Genomic DNA, 18001 nt, shown 5'->3' on the forward strand with positions numbered 1-18001 from the left:
CAGAAATGTACCTGCGATGACTTTCTCATTCTCCTCCACTGCCTGATCATGTCTCAGGGCAAACACCTGGCCAGAAGCTCGTGGCCTCAAATGAGAACTCCCAGCAGGCTGTCCTTGCGACCTCTGCTGAACAGTGGCCTTAGAACCAGATCCTGAACCAGAACCAGAACCGCCTCCCCCAGACAGTGGACAATCCCTTCGGATATGACCAGTCTCTCCACAACGGAAACAAGCTCCAGAAGCTCTACGGCACTTATCGGATGGATGGTTCTTCCCACAGTGATCACACTTGTCCTTCTTACCGAAACAGACAACACCTCCAAAACCAGAGGAAGAAGTAGATCCAAACTTCTTGAAAGATTGGGAACGGGGACCCAAAGAACTAGCAGGCCTCGACTGAGGGAAAGACCTGTTCCGCCGAATGCTGTCCTCCGCCTGGTGACAACGGCTCACCAAACCCTCGTAGGTCATGTTGTCGCCAACCACCACACGGTCATGGATCTCAAGGTTAAGGCCCTGAAGGAACATATTATACTTCATCTCTGAGCTATCATCAATCTCGGGGCAATAGGATAGCAGATCAAAGAACCTCTGCTGATACTCATCAATAGACATGGCTCCCTGTCATAGACTCAGTAGCTCGCCTGCCTTCGACTGTCGGAGTGCAGGAGGAAAATACCGCTTTTGGAAAGCTATGAGGAACTCGACCCAGGTGGCCACTCCTCTCGCCGCAACAAAAGGTGCAGAAGTAAACCTCCACCACCTACGCGCACGTCCATCCAGAAGATAAGCCAGGGTCTCCATCTTCTGCTCCTCGGTTCATTGGAAAGTCTGAAAAGTCATCTCCATGCGGTCTAACCAGTTCTCCGCATCCTCCGGAGACTCACCTCCAACTAAGGGTTTAGGACCCATCTCTAAGAATCGACGCACAGTGAAACGCTCATCGTCATGATGACGATGACGCCGTTCTCGACGATGCTCTCGATCGGCATCACCCCAACGCCCACCAATACTGCCATGAGAACTCTGGTCATCACGATTTGCCATCTACAAAAATACCTCATGATGAGACTAAATCCCAAGAATACTTTGCATGCTCTGATACCATAAATGTAGTGACCCTTACCCGGATCACCTACTAACAGAACTTAGGCATGCAATTAACTTAATAAAATAGATATCAGAATAAAACTGCGGAAACCATAAACGTTATACAATCCCAAGTAAAGGAATCTGTAATTTATCCAAATAATATACAACCAAATCGAATAGTTGTATCAACCTCAAAACAACAGAAATAAAACCTAGACGAAGCTCCAGCTGGTCAACCACTTACTAGCCCCTCTTGGATCCACACGCCTCGTCCAATCGCAATCCTGCCCCATGGAATAGGGTGTCCAGAAACATAGAGTACAAGACGTGAGCATAAAACGCTCAGTACGAGAGTATGAGTATACATGCATGCAAAGTGAACTCCCTATAAACTCGAGGTCAAGGATCAGATAACAGAGACAGACCGGCCCTGGTATGTAGCACGCTGTGCCGTCGCTTCAGGAGGTGGCTCCCATACCATAATACCAGTGGATATGCCGGACCCAAATCGATGAATGTCCAACCACTAACAGGATAGGGAAAAACCCTACTAACAGACATCTCGAAGGAGATAGCTCAGTATGCAAATGAATGCAGCATAAATCAATGACATATAAACCATGCAGTCACATAATACATGCATACTCAGTCAGGATATCTCGAACAGTACTTCCGTACCTCAAAACAGTGCAAGCTCTACCAACTCTAGGTCCACGCCTATAGTCTGCTCTACACTGCCAAATGATACTACTATCATTAAAGTGCTCTAAAAGCCTTAACTAAGCTATTGCATACTCCTAAATATTTATAGGAAGCAAAAGCTATACCTTTGTCCGTCGTTAGCCCTTTGATGTCGATGCCTCCAGAACTTGGGCACAACTCTGCTACGACTTCCGAACGCCTCGCCGACCGCCGGGTCAAGCCTAGGGAGGCTAGAACAACTCGAATAGACTAGAAAGGAGAGGGAAATACTCGGAATTGGCAATTGGAAATGAAGCCTCGGCCCTCTATTTATAGACAACGATCAGAGCCTACGATCCTCGATCGGAACGTCCGAACCTCGATCGGAACGTCCGATCCTGCCATCGGAGCTTCCAAAGATCCTGAACTACCACGTGTCAAAATATCACTTGTTGACTTCGGATAGGGTGATCGGAGCTTCCGATCCTGATCGGAGCTTCCGATCCAACCATACGTCATGAATGACGTAATATCATCGGTGCCTCTGATCGCTCATCGGAGCTTCCGATCGTGCCTTCGGAGCTTTAGATCCGTCCGATACCCAATTTATTTAATTAGCATTAATCCTTTAATTACTCAATTAGGGTACGGGCTTCTACATGTAACGTACTTGTAAATATTTACTCGATAATCATGCAAAAGACTCAAATATGGATGATCGGGATGATGATGTAGGGAGCAAACCAAGGGTAGGAATCTAAACCATGAATTTGCGCTTAAGTCAATTTGAGTGGTTTGCACGTAAAACCTTTAACACAATCAATTATTATTCAAAAAGGATTCTGCTTGAAACCACGACTCCCTCACCCTTAGACCTAAGGTAGAAAGTCGTCCTCGATGCACCCCTCGACCAAAAAATTCTGCACCTGACCATTTTCATGCCTACAACTCGACCAAAACTTAGACAAATTAATTTCCGCTTTTACCGACATATTCCCAACATCCTAAATGAATTCCAAACCCGATCCCGTATCCAAATTCCACTTTTAACAATGCCTTAGTCATAAGTTTCCAAACAGCACCAAAACCTTAGATATAATTCTCCCAAGTTCTAAGCCACTAACCTAGGATCAAGACCAACATTTTGCCTCATTTCCAACACCTAAGAACACACCCCAATCAGCTTGATCTTAGCTCAACAAGGTCATCTCAAATCAATAAAATCGAGCCCCTACCCTCCGTAAATTCGAAGCGCACCTATAATCAAACTCAACCACCAACTTCAATCGATCCTAAACACTACCATGTTAACTAAATTCACCCATGGTAGCCCCTATTTCACCATCCAAATCAACACAATAAAACATCAAATATTCGAACGCATGCCGTGTAGAAAAATCTGAAAAACATTCGGACACATGCCATGTAGAAAAACTGGAAAATTTTCAAACCACATGCTATGAAAAATCTGGAAACATTCGAACCATAAACACCTGCTCATTTCAATCCTCAACAAACCAAGATCATAGCATCATAAATCCTCAAGCATGGAATGCGAAACTGCACATGTATTTTTGAAAATAAAAACAGGGCATAAACATAAGTTTTCAAAAATTTCATGTGTAGTGACCCTTACCCGGATCACCTACTAACAGAGCTTAGGCATGCAATTAACTTAATAAAACAGATATCAGAATAAACTGCGGAAACCATAAACATTATACAATCCCAAGTAAAGGAATCTGTAATTTATCCAAATAATATACAACCAAATCGAATAGCTGTATCAACCTCAAACAACAGAAATAAAACCTAGACGAAGCTCCAGCTGGTCAACCACTGACTAGCCCCTCTTGGATCCACCTGCCTCGTCCAATCGCAAACCTGCCCCATGTGAGCATAAAACGCTCAGTGCGAGAGTATGAGTATACATGCATGCAAAGTGAACTCCCTATAGACTCGAGGTCAAGGATCAGATAACAGAGACAGACCGGGCCCTGGTATGTAGCACGTTGTGCCGTCGCTTCAGGAGGTGGCTCCCATACCGAGATAACCGTGGATACACCGGACCCAAATCTATGGAAGTCCATCCACTAACAGGATATGATACAACCCTACTAACAGACATCTCGAAAGAGATACAGCAAGATGCAAATGAATGCAGCATAATATCATGGCATATAAATCATGCAGTCACATAATACATGCATACTCAGTCAGGATATCTCGAACAGTACTTTCATACCTCAAAACAGTGCAAGCTCTACCAACTCTAGGTCCACGCCTATAGTCTGCTCTACACTGCCAAATGATACTACTATCATTAAAGTGCTCTAAAAGCCTTAACTAAGCTATTGCATACTCCTAAATATTTATAGGAAGCAAAATCTATACCTTCATCCATCGTTAGCCTTTTGATGTCGATGCCTTCAGAACTTGGACACAACTCCGCTACGACTCCCGAATGTCTCACCGACCTCCGGACCAAGCCTAAGAAGACTAGAACAGCTCCAACAGGACTAGAATGGAAAGGAAAACTCGGAATTGGCAAAGGAAAGTGAAGCCCCGGCCTTCTATTTATAGACAACGATCGGAACTTCCGATCCTTGATCAGAACGTCCGAACCTCGATCGGAACGTCCGATCTTACAATCGGAGCTTCCGAAGATCCTGATATGCCACGTGTCAAAATATCACTTGTTGATTCCGGATAGGGGTGATCGGAGCTTCCGATCCAACCACACGTCATGAATGACGTAATATCATCGGTGACTCCGATCGCTCATCGGAGCTTCCGATCCTGTTCGGAGCTTCCGATCGTGCCTTCGGAGCTTCCGATCCGTCCGATACCCATTTTATTTTAATTAGCATTAATCCTATAATTACTCAATTAGGGTACGGGCTACTACATTCTCCCCCACATAAGATATTTCGTCCTCGAAATCAGATCTTATGTACCGAATGCAAATACAGAAATCAGAAACATTCTTTATTCAAATCAAACGTTTATAGAGTTTGCAACTGAATACAACTTAAAGAATGAAATCAAAACAACTCAGGATGGTCTTTACGCATCTTGTCCTCAAGCTCCCAAGTAGCTTCCTCAGTGCCTCGGCACTGCCACTGAACTAAAACCAAAGGAATGACTTTGTTCCGTAAAACCTTATCCTTATATTCTAGGATACGAAGAGGTTTCTCAACATAAGTAAAATCATTGTCTACCTGAACCTCCAACCGCTGCAGAATATGAGATTCATCCGCCACATACCGTCGCAACAGAGATACGTGGAACACGTCGTGAATCCGGGATAGATGTGGTGGCAAAGCTAGTCGATAAGCCAAATCGCCAATTCTCTCCAAGATCTCAAACGGACCGATAAACCTGGGAGACAACTTGCCCTTAAGGCCAAATCTGAGAATCTTGCGGAAAGGTGACACTCTCAGAAACACTTTCTCCCCAACGTCGAACTACAAAGGCCTACGCTTGATATTAGCATAGCTGGCCTGACGATCCTGTGAAGTCTTAATCCGTTTCTTGATCTGATCAACAATGTCTATCGCCTGCTGGATAAACTCCGATCCCTCAGCCTGTCTCTTCCCCACTTCTTTCCAGAAGAGTGGAGTACGACAACGTCGCCCGTACAACGCCTCAAAAGGTGTCATCCCAATACTAGTATGATAGCTGTTGTTGTACGCGAACTCGATCAACGGCAAATGATCCTGCCAGGCTGAACCAAAATCCATGACGCACGCTCTAAGCATATCCTCCAAAGTACGGATAGTGCGCTCTGACTAACCATCAATCTTCGGATGATAGGCAGTACTCAAACTGAGAGTAGTACCCATCGCACGCTGAACACTCCCCCAGAATCTACATGTGAACCTGGGGTCCCGATCGCTGACAATGCTCACAGGCACTCCATGAAGTCGAACGATCTCCTGAATGTACATCCGTGCCATGCGATCCACAGAGTACTCTCGGCTATAGGCAATGAAATGCGCTGACTTTGTGAGTCGGTCCACTACAACCCACATAGCATCACAGTTCCTTGGGGATAACAGCAAATGGGTCACAAAGTCCATTGTGATAAACTCCCATTTCCATTCAGGAATAGGCAGACTGTGAAGCAATCCTCCAGGTCGTCGGTGCTCTGCCTTGACCTGTTGACACACCAAACATCTCGAAACAAAATGATAAACATTGCGTTTCATTCCTTTCCACCAGAAACGAGTACGTAGATCCTTGTACATCTTGTTGCTCCCAGGATGAATACTCAACTTAGTGCGATGTGCTTGAGACAAAATCTCCTCTCGCAACTCTTCATCTTGTGAAATCACAAGCCTACCAGACAAACACAGAAAGCCATCTGACTGATAATGAAATCCAGATGAGCTACCCTCGTTAGCTAGACGAGCTAAACGCTGGGTCTTTGAATCAGACATCTGAGCATCTCGGATCCGCGAATACAAAGCTGGCTCAGATAATATTCCAAAAATCTGGATACTCTGCATACCTTTATTATGCTTGAAGGTATAACCTGAAGTACAACAGTCACTGATCGCACTAGACATCAAATAAGTCTGAAGTGCAGATAGTCGCACCTTGCGACTCAAAGCATCAGCGGTGAGATTAGCAGCTCCCGGATGGTACTTAATCTCGCAATCATAGTCCTTAAGCAAGTCCATCCAACGTCTCTGCCTCATGTTCAACTCCGCCTGAGTGAACAAATACTTGAGACTCTTATGGTCGGTGAAGATCTCAAATTTCTCTCCATACAGATAATGACGCCAGATCTTCAAAGCAAACACAATGGCTGCTAACTCCAAATCATGGACTGGATAGTTGTCGTCTTGAAGCTTCAGCTGTGTAGAAGCGTATGCGATCACATGCCCATTCTGAGTCAGAACACAACCTAACCCCTGAAGAGAAGCATCAGTGTATACCACATACCCTCCAGATCCTGACGGTAATGCCAACATCGGCGCAGAAGTCAACCACCATCGAAGCTCACAGAAATTCTCCTCACACTCGGAGGACCACTCGAAATCCACACCCTTGCGGGTAAGCTGCGTCAAAGGTCGAGCTAGTTGAGAGAAGTTCAGAATGAAGCGACGATAATACCCTGCTAGACCCAGAAAACTACGGATCTCAGCAACTGTCGTCGGACGCGACCAATTAAGTACCGCTTCAATCTTGCTTAGATCAACAGAAATCCCTTCCCTGGATATGATATGGCCAAGAAAGACCACTCGATCCATCCAGAACTCAAACTTGCTCAGCTTGGCGTACAACTGCTTATCCCGAAGAGTCTGCAGTACCAACCGCAAGTGAGAAACATGCTCTTCCGTGTTACGCGAATACACCAAAATGTCGTCAATGAAGACCACGACAAACTTGTCCAAATACTCCCTGAAGACACGGTTCATCAAATCCATGAATATAGCCGGCGCATCAGTCAAACCAAATGGCATCACTAGGAATTCATAATGCCCATAGCGAGTACGAAATGCAGTCTTGACTACGTCCTGATCACGAACTCTCAACTGATGATACCCAGATATCAAGTCAATCTTGGAGTAAACTGAAGTGCACTGCAGCTGATCAAACAAGTCATCAATACGAGGCAACGGATACTTGTTCTTCACAGTGACTCGATTCAGCTGCCGATAGTCAATGCACAGCCGCATCGACCCATCCTTCTTCTTCACGAAGAGAACAGGAGCTCCCCAAGGAGATACACTAGGACGAATGTACCCCTAGTCCAAAAGATCCTGTAGCTGATTCTTCAACTCATGCATCTCTGACGGAGCCAGACGATACGGTGCTCGAGAAATAGGCGAAGTACCCGGCATCAACTCTATGCCAAACTCGACTTCTCTAGCAGGAGGAAAACCCGGAATCTCATCAGGAAATACATCTGGAAATTCATCCACAACAGGAATGCTCCCTATCCCAATAATCTCAGCGGACAAATCAACTGCATAGATAAGGTAGCCTTCCCCGCCAGACTCTAGAGCTTGACAGGCTCTCAAAGCTGATACTAAAGGCATCGGGGGTCGCGCTCCCTCACCATAGAAAAACCAGCTCTCACTCCCCTCCGGATGAAAGCGTACTAATCTCTGATAGCAGTCCACTGAAGCTCGATAGGTAGTCAACACATCTATTCCCAGAATGCAATCAAAGTCGTCTATCGCCAGGACCATGTGATTCGCTAACAGAATGTTCCCTTCGAACTCTAAAGGGCAACCCATTACTAGACGCTTATCCAAAACAGATTGGCCCGTCGGAGTAGAAACAGACATCACTACGTCTAGTGCAATGCATGGTAACTTATGCCTCTTAACAAAACGTGCAGAAATGAAGGAACGAGATGCACCAGTGTCAATAAGTACAAGAGCATGTATACCATAAATCAGAAATGTACATGCGATGACTTTCTCATTCTCCTCCATTGCCTGATCATGTCTCAGGGCAAACACCTGGCCAGAAGCTCGTGGCCTCAAATGAGAACTCCCAGTAGACTGTCCCTTCGACCTCTGTTGTACGGTTGTAGTGACCCTTACCCGGATCACCTACTAAACAGAACTTATGCATGCGATTAACTTAATTAAACAGATATCAGAATAAAACTGCGGAATCCATAAACAAATATACAATCCCAAATAAAGGAATCTGTAATTTATCCAATAATATACAACCAAATCGAATAGCTGTATAAACCCAAACAACAGTAATAAAACCTAAGCGAAGCTCCAGCTGGCCAACCACTGACTAGCCCCTCCTGGATCCACCCTCCTCGTCCAATCGCAAACCTGCCCCATGGAATAGGGTGTCCAGAAAAATACAGAGTACGAGACGTGAGCATAAAATGCTCAGTACGAGAGTATGAGTATACATGCATGCAAAGTGAACTCCCTATAGACTCGAGGTCAAGGATCAGATAACAGAGACAGACTGGGCCCTGGTATGTAGCACGCTGTAATGTCGCTTCAGGAGGTGGCTCCCATACCGAGATAACCGTGGATACGCCGGACCCAAATCGATGGAAGTCCATCCACTAACAGGATAGGGTACAACCCTACTAACATACATCTCGAAAGAGATACAGCAAGATGCAAATGAATGCAGCATAATATCATGGCATATAAATCATGCAGTCACATAATACATGCATACTCAGTCAAGATATCTCGAACAGTACTTTCGTACCTCAAAACAGAGCAAGCTCTACCAACTCTAGGTCCACGCCTATAGTCTGCTCTATACTGCCAAATGATACTACTATCATTAAAGTGCTCTAAAAGCCTTAACTAAGCTATTGCATACTCCTAAATATTTATAGGAAGCAAAAGCTATACCTTCGTCTGTCGTTAGCCCTTTGATGTCGATGCCTCCAGAACTTGGGCACAACTCCGCTACGACTACCGAACGCCTCGCCGACCTCCGGACCAAGCCTAAGAAGACTAGAACAGCTCCAAATGACTAGAATGGAAAGGAGAACTCGGAATTGGCAAATGAAAGTGAAACCTCGGCCTTCTATTTATAGACAACGATCGGAACTTCTGATCCTTGATAGGAACGTCCGAACCTCGATCGGAACGTCCGATCCTGCCTTCGGAGTTTCCGAAGATCCTGATCTGCCACGTGTTAAAATATCACTTGTTGATTCCGGATAGGGGTGATCAGAGCTTCCGGTCCTGATCGGAGCTTCCGATCTTGCCACATGTCATGCCTGACGTAATATCGATCGGAGCTTCCGATCCTGATCGGAGCTTCCGATCCTGATCGGTGCTTCCGAACTCACCTTCGAAGCTTCCGAACTTTACCCAAGTAATTATGATTAATCCCTCAATTACTGATTTTGGTTACGGGCTACTACATTCTCCCCCACTTAAGATATTTCGTCCTCGAAATCAGATCTTAAGTACCGAATGCAATTACAGAAATCAGAAACATTCTTTATTCAAATCAAACGTTAACAGAGTTTGCAACTGAATTCAATTTAAAGAATGAAATCAAAACAACTCAGGATGGTCTTTACGCATCCTGTCCTCAAGCTCCCAAGTAGCTTCCTCAGTGCCTCGGCGCTGCCACTAAACTAAAACCAAAGGAATGACTTTGTTCCGTAAAACCTTATCCTTATAATCCAGGATACGAAGAGGTTTCTCAACATAAGTCAAATCCTTGTCTACCTGAACCTCAGACCGCTGCAGAATATGAGATTCATCCGCCACATACCGTCGCAACAGAGATACGTGAAACACGTCGTGAATACTGGATAGAAGCGGTGGCAAAGCTAGTCGATAAGACAAATCGCCAATGCTCTCCAAGATCTCAAACGGACCGATAAATCTGGGAGACAACTTGCCCTTAAGGCCAAATCTGAGAATCTTGCGGAAAGGTGACACTCTCAGAAACACTTTCTCCCCGACCTCGAACTGCAAAGGCCTACGCTTGATATTAGCATAGCTGGTCTGACGATCCTGTGCAGTCTTAATCTGTTTCTTGATTTGATCAACAATATCTTTCGCCTGCTGGATAAACTCCGATCCCTCAGCCTGTCTCTCCCCCACTTCTTCCCAGAAGAGTGGAGTACGACAACGTCGCCCATACAACGCCTCAAAAGGTGTCATCCCAATACTAGTGTGATAGTTGTTGTTGTAAGCGAACTCGATCAACGACAAATGATCCTGCCAGGCTGAACCAAAATCCATGACGCACGCTCTAAGCATATCCTCTAAAGTACGGATAGTGCGCTCTGACTGACCATCAGTCTCCGGATGATAGGCTGTACTCAAACTGAGAGTAGTACCCATCGCACGCTGAACACTCCCCCAGAATCTAGAAGTAAACCTGGGGTCCTGATCGCTGACAATGCTCACAGGCACTCCATGAAGTCGGACGATCTCCTGAATGTACATCCGTGCCATGCGATCCACAGAGTAGTCTCGGCTATAGGCAATGAAATGCGCTGACTTGGTGAGTCGGTCCACCACAACCCACATAGCATCACAGTTCCTTGGGGATACCGGTAAATGGGTCACAAAGTCCATTGTGATAAACTCCCATTTCCATTCAGGAATAAGCAGACTGTGAAGCAATCCTCCAGGTCGTCGGTGCTCTGCCTTGACCTGTTGACACACCAAAAATCTCGAAACAAACTGATAAACACTGCGTTTCATTCCCTTCCACCAAAAACGAGTACGTAGATCCTTGTACATCTTGTTGCTACCAGGATGAATATTCAACTTAGTGCGATGCGCCTGAGACAAAATCTCCTCTCGCAACTCTTCATCCTGCGGAATCACAAGCCTACCAGACAAACACAGAAAGCCATCTGACTGATAATGAAATCCAGACGAGCTACCCTCTTTAGCTAGACGAGCTAAACGCTGGGTCTTCGAATCAGACATATGAGCATCTCGGATCCGTGAATACAAGGCTGGCTCAGATAATATCGCAAACATCTGGATACTCTGCATACCTTTCTTATGCTTGAAGGTATAACCTAAAGTACAACAGTCACTGATCGCACTAGACATCTAACAAGTCTGAAGTGCGGATAGTCGCACCTTGCGACTCAAAGCATCAGCGGTGAGATTAGCAGCTCTCGGATGGTACTTAATCTCGCAATCATAGTCCTTAAGCAAGTCCATCCAACGTCTCTGTCTCATGTTCAACTCCGCCTGAGTGAACAAATACTTGAGACTTTTATGGTCGGTGAAGATCTCAAATTTCTCGCCATACAGATTGTAACGCCCTCAACCGATGAAGATGTTACAAAACTAACATAACCTTACAATAACGCGGAAAAGAATTTTTTTTTTTTTTTTGAAAGATGTATGCATACATCAAACCTTACTTAAAACATTTCAGAATAGTTTACAAACCAAATCCAAACCTTAAAATTTATAAAACTTGTTTACAACCTTAAAATACATCATAAAGTTGCAAATAGCTCAAGACATAGCATATCACACTCAACACATAACACACTTATGCATCGCCCGCCGGTCCGACTCCTTGCTCTTCTTCATGTCCGACATTAAACTCGTCGACATATGCATAAATGTCACCCTCATTACCTGCACCATTCAAGTATAGTAAGTCTAAAGACTCAGCAAGTATATGCAGTAAAAATCGTGAGATTTCAAATATCATTTAAACGTAACATAACATAACATAAACTCATCATTTGGTGACGAATTATGCGAAATTGTGGCAACCGTCATAATGGGAACATTCATCATTTTCTTGTTGATCAACAAGCATATGGCACTAAGCCTCATAACATTCGTTCTTTGGAAAGGCCCTCTCCGGAGCTCATCCCGGAGCACCAGTCCCGTGTACTTATCTGTCTCATGAGCCATGTTTGGAAAGGCCCTCTCCGGAGCCCAAACCGGAGCACCAATCCCTTGTTTGCCACCACAAAGACACATAAGAAATCAAAATCTTTTCATGCATCAACATTTCATATCATGATTCATCTTAACATCATTCATCATATCATTTCATTCATTATGAAACATCATTGTTTCATCGTAAATTCCGTCATAACTTTCATTTCATGAACATAAAACTTTACTCCATTACTTCATGCATGTCATAGATGATAAAAATCATACTTTCATATTGAACATAGGTTTCATGAATGAAACTTAGACATTTACATGCATCACATAGCGTAATCGATCCACGTAAGACGTTCTTGTCGTTCTTGACTTAAAACTTGAAACTTTTTGCATAGAAACTCTTAAATATATTTTATAAGCCTTTGAAGATCATAATCATGAATTTAGGACCCTAAAATAACATAAAAAAATCATTAATTTCGAGTGAAAGGCGGCCGCTCAACTTCTAGGCGCGGGCGCGCCTGACCTGCGCACATGGTTCATCTTTCTCGCTCCGAAACTCTATTTTTAAGTTAGAATTTGAAAAAGTGGTAAACATGAAGGTTGTAGCTCTGGATCTTGGCTTTCTCATGCCGAAAACCGCACTTCCATTGGAGGTTTCAGTAAAACGTTATGCTCATTCTCCCCAAATGTGTCACTGCCAAGAAATCAAAACACTCTACACACTTTGGGGTGATTTTGACCAATCTTTCAAAATTATTTTGACAAAACTTAAAACATGAAAGTTGTAGATAAATAAGCTAGCTTTCAAATAGAATTGGCCTCATATCATTTGGATTACTACCCTAATTGTTATCCTCAAAATCATAACAAGTATAAGTAATCCGGTGCCACCAAACACAATTTCAACACTTCAAACTTCGAACATAAACTTCTTTTAATCAAAATCCTAACTACATAAATCATCAAAGATCATTTTCTTGTAATTGAACATGGTTTAACTAACTTCAAAACATTAAAATCTTAAAAGAACATGAACCTCTTGAATCAACTCAAGTACTTGACAAGAACAACCTACGCTTCACGATCTCGTAAAATCATAACTTCATGCTCTTGAAATTCATGAAAATCATGCATAAATATCTCAACACACAACAATTCATATCAAAATACATAATAGCTTGAATGAGTTTCAAAATCTTTTAAATTTGTACTTGCCTTGAAATGAAGACGAAGTTGATTCGGATTCTTGGCAACGAGCTAACCACACCAAGAACGAGATTTGGAACTTTGGCTTGTGACTTTCTTGAAGAACCGTGAAGGTTCAATAAAGAAACAAGAAGGAGAAGATGATAGAATGGAGAGAAAGGGAAAGAATCGTGTAGAGGATAGGGAAGAAGAGAGAGTCAAGGGAACAAGGGGACATGGGAAGTAATGGGGTGGGGAATCGGGTAGATAGATAGGATAATGATCATTCAATACATAATGTGTGTTCATCTCTAAAATGCAGTCAGTCACCCGTCCCGACTCTTCTGATAAAAATACCATCCCCCGACTCATGCATCAAAAACATATCAATATTATACTTAAAACGTTCGTAAAAATACGCTCTATCATCTCGTTCGTAGGTTAGCCTCGTCCCATGATTCCAAAATCAAACTTGACCTGAAACCATTAACTTAATCGAAAGCGTTAAACATAAAATAATTATATCATGAAACCATAATCATTAAATCATAACTTAAACAATTTATGGCATAAAATCATAAAAATTATTTTAAAATCATCGTAAGTGAGTTTAGTGGATTTGGACCTTACAACTCTACCCTCCTTAAAAGAATTTTGTCCTTACTGGAACTCCATGCAATCTAACTACCTCTCGAATATACAACTCTGCATATTGATTCATCGAGAAGTTGTTTCCAACTGGTAAAAAGTGAACCTGGGATCCCTGTCAGAGACTATCCTTACTGGAACTCCATGCAATCTAACTACCTCTCGAATATACAACTCTGCATATTGATTCATCGAGAAGTTGTTTCCAACTGGTAAAAAGTGAGCTGACTTCGTCAACCTATCAACTATTATCCATATTGAATTCATTCTTCGTTGTGTAATTGGCAGTCCAATCACAAAGTCCATGGTGACATCTTCCCATTTCCAAGTGGGAATGTGTAATGGTTTCAGAAGTCCTACTGGCCTTTGATGTTCAACTTTGACCTGTTGACATGTCAAACATTCGCTAACAAACTTAACGATGTCTTTCTTCATACCTGGCCACCAGTATAGCATCTGTAAATCCTTGAACATCTTTGTACTCCCTGGATGAATAGAATATGGTATAGTGTGAGCCTCAGTCATCACATCTTCCCTCAGTAAATCTACTGCTGGTACCCACTTTCGCCCTTTGTGATGCACGATCCCATCCTTCACTGTATACAATGCACCCCCTTTAGCTTCATCTTTAAGTTTCCAAGTTAATAATTGCTGGTCTGAAGCCTGACCTGTTCGAATCTTGTCGAGCAAACTTGGAACCATTGTTAAGGCTGATAGGGCACAAACTTCCATCGGCTCAACTACTTCCAATCTGAGTCGTTCAAAATCTGCAATCAACTCTTGTTGAGTTGTCATTCTGTTCAAGGTTGCAGATTTACGACTCAAAGCATCTGCTACTACATTAGCTTTACCCGGATGGTAGCTAATATTACAGTCATAATCTTTCACCAATTCGAGCCATCTTCTCTGCCTCATGTTCAACTCCTTCTGGGTGAAGAAGTACTTCAAACTCTTATGATCAGTGAAAATCTGACACTTCTCACCATAAAGGTAATGTCTCCACAGTTTGAGTGCGAAGACAACTGCTGCCAATTCAAGGTCATGGGTAGGGTAATTCTTTTCATGAATCTTCAACTGTCGTGAAGCATATGCTATCACCTTTCCATCTTGCATCAAGACAGCCCCTAATCCACTCTTGGAAGCATCTGTATAAATTACGAATCGACCTGTTCCTTCTGGTATGGCTAGTACTGGTGTTGTCATCAACTTTTTCTTTAACACTAAAAAGCTTTTCTCACACTGATTAGACCATTCAAACTTCACACTTTTGCGAGTTAATGACGTTAGTGGCAGCGCTATCTTGGAGAAATCCTGAATGAATCTCCAATAGTAACCCGCTAATCCCAAGAAACTCCGTATCTCTGTAGCATTCTTTGGAGTAACCCAATTTTTAATTGCTTCTATCTTTGCTGGATCAACCTCTATTCCCTTAGCCGAAACTATGTGACCCAAAAATGCAATTTGTTCCAGCCAAAATTCACACTTACTGAACTTAGCAAACAATTGTTTTTCTTTCAGAATCTGCAAGACTGTAGTTAGATGCTGACGATGCTCATCTGGACTACGAGAGTATATCAGTATGTCATCTATGAATACTATGACAAACTGATCTAAGAAAGGCTAAAACACTCTGTTCATAAGATCCATGAATACTGCCGGTGCATTGGTAACTCCAAATGGCATGACTAAAAACTCGTAGTGGCCATAACGAGTCCTGAAAGCCGTCTTATGAATATCATCATCTTTCACCTTAAATTGGTGATAACCTGATCTCAAATCGATCTTGGAGAATACTACTGCCCCTTGTAACTGATCAAACAAATCATCAATCCTTGGCAGTGGATATTTGTTCTTCACTGTTACTCGATTCAGCTCTCTATAATCGATGCACAGTCTCATAGACCCATCTTTCTTCTTGACAAACAATACCGGTGCACCCCAAGGCGATATACTCGGTCTAATAAAGCCTTTATTGAGTAGATCTTGTAGTTGCTCCTTCAATTCTTTCATTTCAGTCGGTGCTAATCTGTATGGTGCTTTGGAAGCTGGTTGGGTTCCGGGCATTAATTCAATCCCAAATTCTACCTCCCTAGCTGGAGGTAATCCTGAAATATCATCAGGAAATACTTCTGGGAAATCTCTCACTACCTCGACGTCTTCAAGTCTCGGTCGAGGTAATTCTTGGTCGCAAGTGACACTTGCGAGGAAACCTTCACATCCTTTATTCAACAGTTGCCATGCCTTACCTACTGAAATTAAAAGAGATGAATTATTTTTCGGTGTGGCATGGAATAGAAACGTTTCTCCATCCTTAGTTTTCAAGGAAACTGTCCTCCGTTTACAGTCTATGGTAGCCTCGTAACAAGACAACCAATCCATACCAAATATCACGTCAAAGTCCGACATTTTGAGGATAATAAGATCAGCATACAACTCATGACCTTGCATCTGTATACTGCATCCTCTGATAATCAAATCACTACTCAATTCTTCCCCTAAAGGCAAAGATATACTAAACCCCGAAATTGACTTATCCGGTACCAAACCCGATTTATTAACAAATTCAACAGATATGAATGAATGTGTAGCTCTAGTATCAATTAAGATATGAGCAGGAATACTGGAAACATTAATCATACCTGTGATGATGGCTGAGTTTGTGTCCACTTGCTCATGAGTCATGGCAAACACTCGGCCTTTGGCCGGTCCTCTTTGTTGGGGACATTCCTTTGCAAAATGTCCTGGTTTTTTGCACAAGTAACATACACCAGTTCCCATCATACATTGGCCTGAATGAAGTTTTCCACATTTTTGACAAGCTGTTGGTGCATTTGCCGGTTTTGGTGCTGGCAGAGCCAATTGTTTCTGCCCTTGAGGTCGAGGCTGTTGTTGTTGGTACGGTCGGTGTTGGGGAGGGGCTTGGTACGGCCTCTTTCTGTTAGAATTTCCTTGTTGGTCTCGACCCTGATAGTTAGATCTCTTTGCCTGTGACTCTTTGATAATATCGTTTCTGTCCTTTTCGGACAGCATGGCCTGATCTACCGCTTCTTTGTAATTTTTCGCTCCACTTAGTCTAACATCCTTTCTGATGAAGGCATTCAACCCTTCTGTAAAGTGTTTCAACTCTTCAGCAGGATCACCAGAAATCATCGGTACAAAGTATCTTCCCCTTTCAAACTTCTTTACATACTCCGCAATTGACATGTTTCCTTGACGGATCTCCAAAAACTCTCTAGCCAACCTGTTTCGGGTGCTCACCGTGAAATATTTGCCGTAGAACACATCCTTGAATCCATTCCAAGTAAGGGTGGTTAGGTTCAACGCTGCTTTGGCTCCATTCCACCAAACACGAGCGTCATCACGGAACATATAGGTAGCACATCTCAATCTATCCGCATCCGTGATCTGCATGAATTCAAAAGCAGTCTCCATAGCTTGGAACCATTGTTCCGCAATCAAAGGATCAGTCTCTCCTTTGAACTCAGGTGGTCCCAACTCTAAGAACCTTTTGTAGATAGGGTTTTGATTAGCCGCAGGATAGTTATTTCCGGCATTAGCTGTCTGGGCTTGAAGCAACTGTTGGATTTGAGCTCCCTGAGCACGGCTTTGCTCTTGAAGCAGAGCAGTTAATCCCGCCAAAAACTGGTTGTTTTGATTGTTCTCACTATCTGGCCCACAATCATTATGGTTGTTGTTAGCGGCATTGGCGTTGGCGTTGGTGTTATTTCCCCTACGTGATGCCATAGTCCTAAAGTCCAATATTATCCACACCGCTCAGTCATGATTCAATACGTAAATATACATTAACATGTAACATGCATACAATATCTCATCGCATTATCATACACATAATCGAATAAACATCATAACTTACAGACATGAAGACTGAGCGTTGGAGTCGTGGCGAGTATGCATGAATGTTGCAAGAAAACCCAGAGCGAACTGCTCTGATACCAAACTGTAACGCCCTCAACCGATGACGATGTTACAAAACTAACATAACCTTACAATAACGCGGAAAAGAATTTTTTTTTTTTTTT

General features: G+C 43.1%; 1 protein-coding gene across 1 annotated transcript; it reads right to left on the reverse strand.

The window, feature by feature from the left end:
• Nucleotides 1-14030: 14030 nt before the first annotated feature.
• LOC140889287 (uncharacterized) lies at nucleotides 14031-17705 on the reverse strand. The gene is made up of 4 exons (XM_073297001.1): nucleotides 15891-17705; nucleotides 14945-15200; nucleotides 14490-14728; nucleotides 14031-14345 (listed from the first exon to the last, which is right to left on the reverse strand). Exons 1-4 carry the CDS (start codon nucleotides 17703-17705, stop codon nucleotides 14031-14033), a joined length of 2625 nt encoding a protein of 874 aa, XP_073153102.1.
• Nucleotides 17706-18001: the final 296 nt, after the last annotated feature.

Source organism: Henckelia pumila, chromosome 3, assembly GCF_033568475.1.
Source record: "Henckelia pumila isolate YLH828 chromosome 3, ASM3356847v2, whole genome shotgun sequence".
NCBI classification, from domain to species: domain Eukaryota; kingdom Viridiplantae; phylum Streptophyta; class Magnoliopsida; order Lamiales; family Gesneriaceae; genus Henckelia; species Henckelia pumila.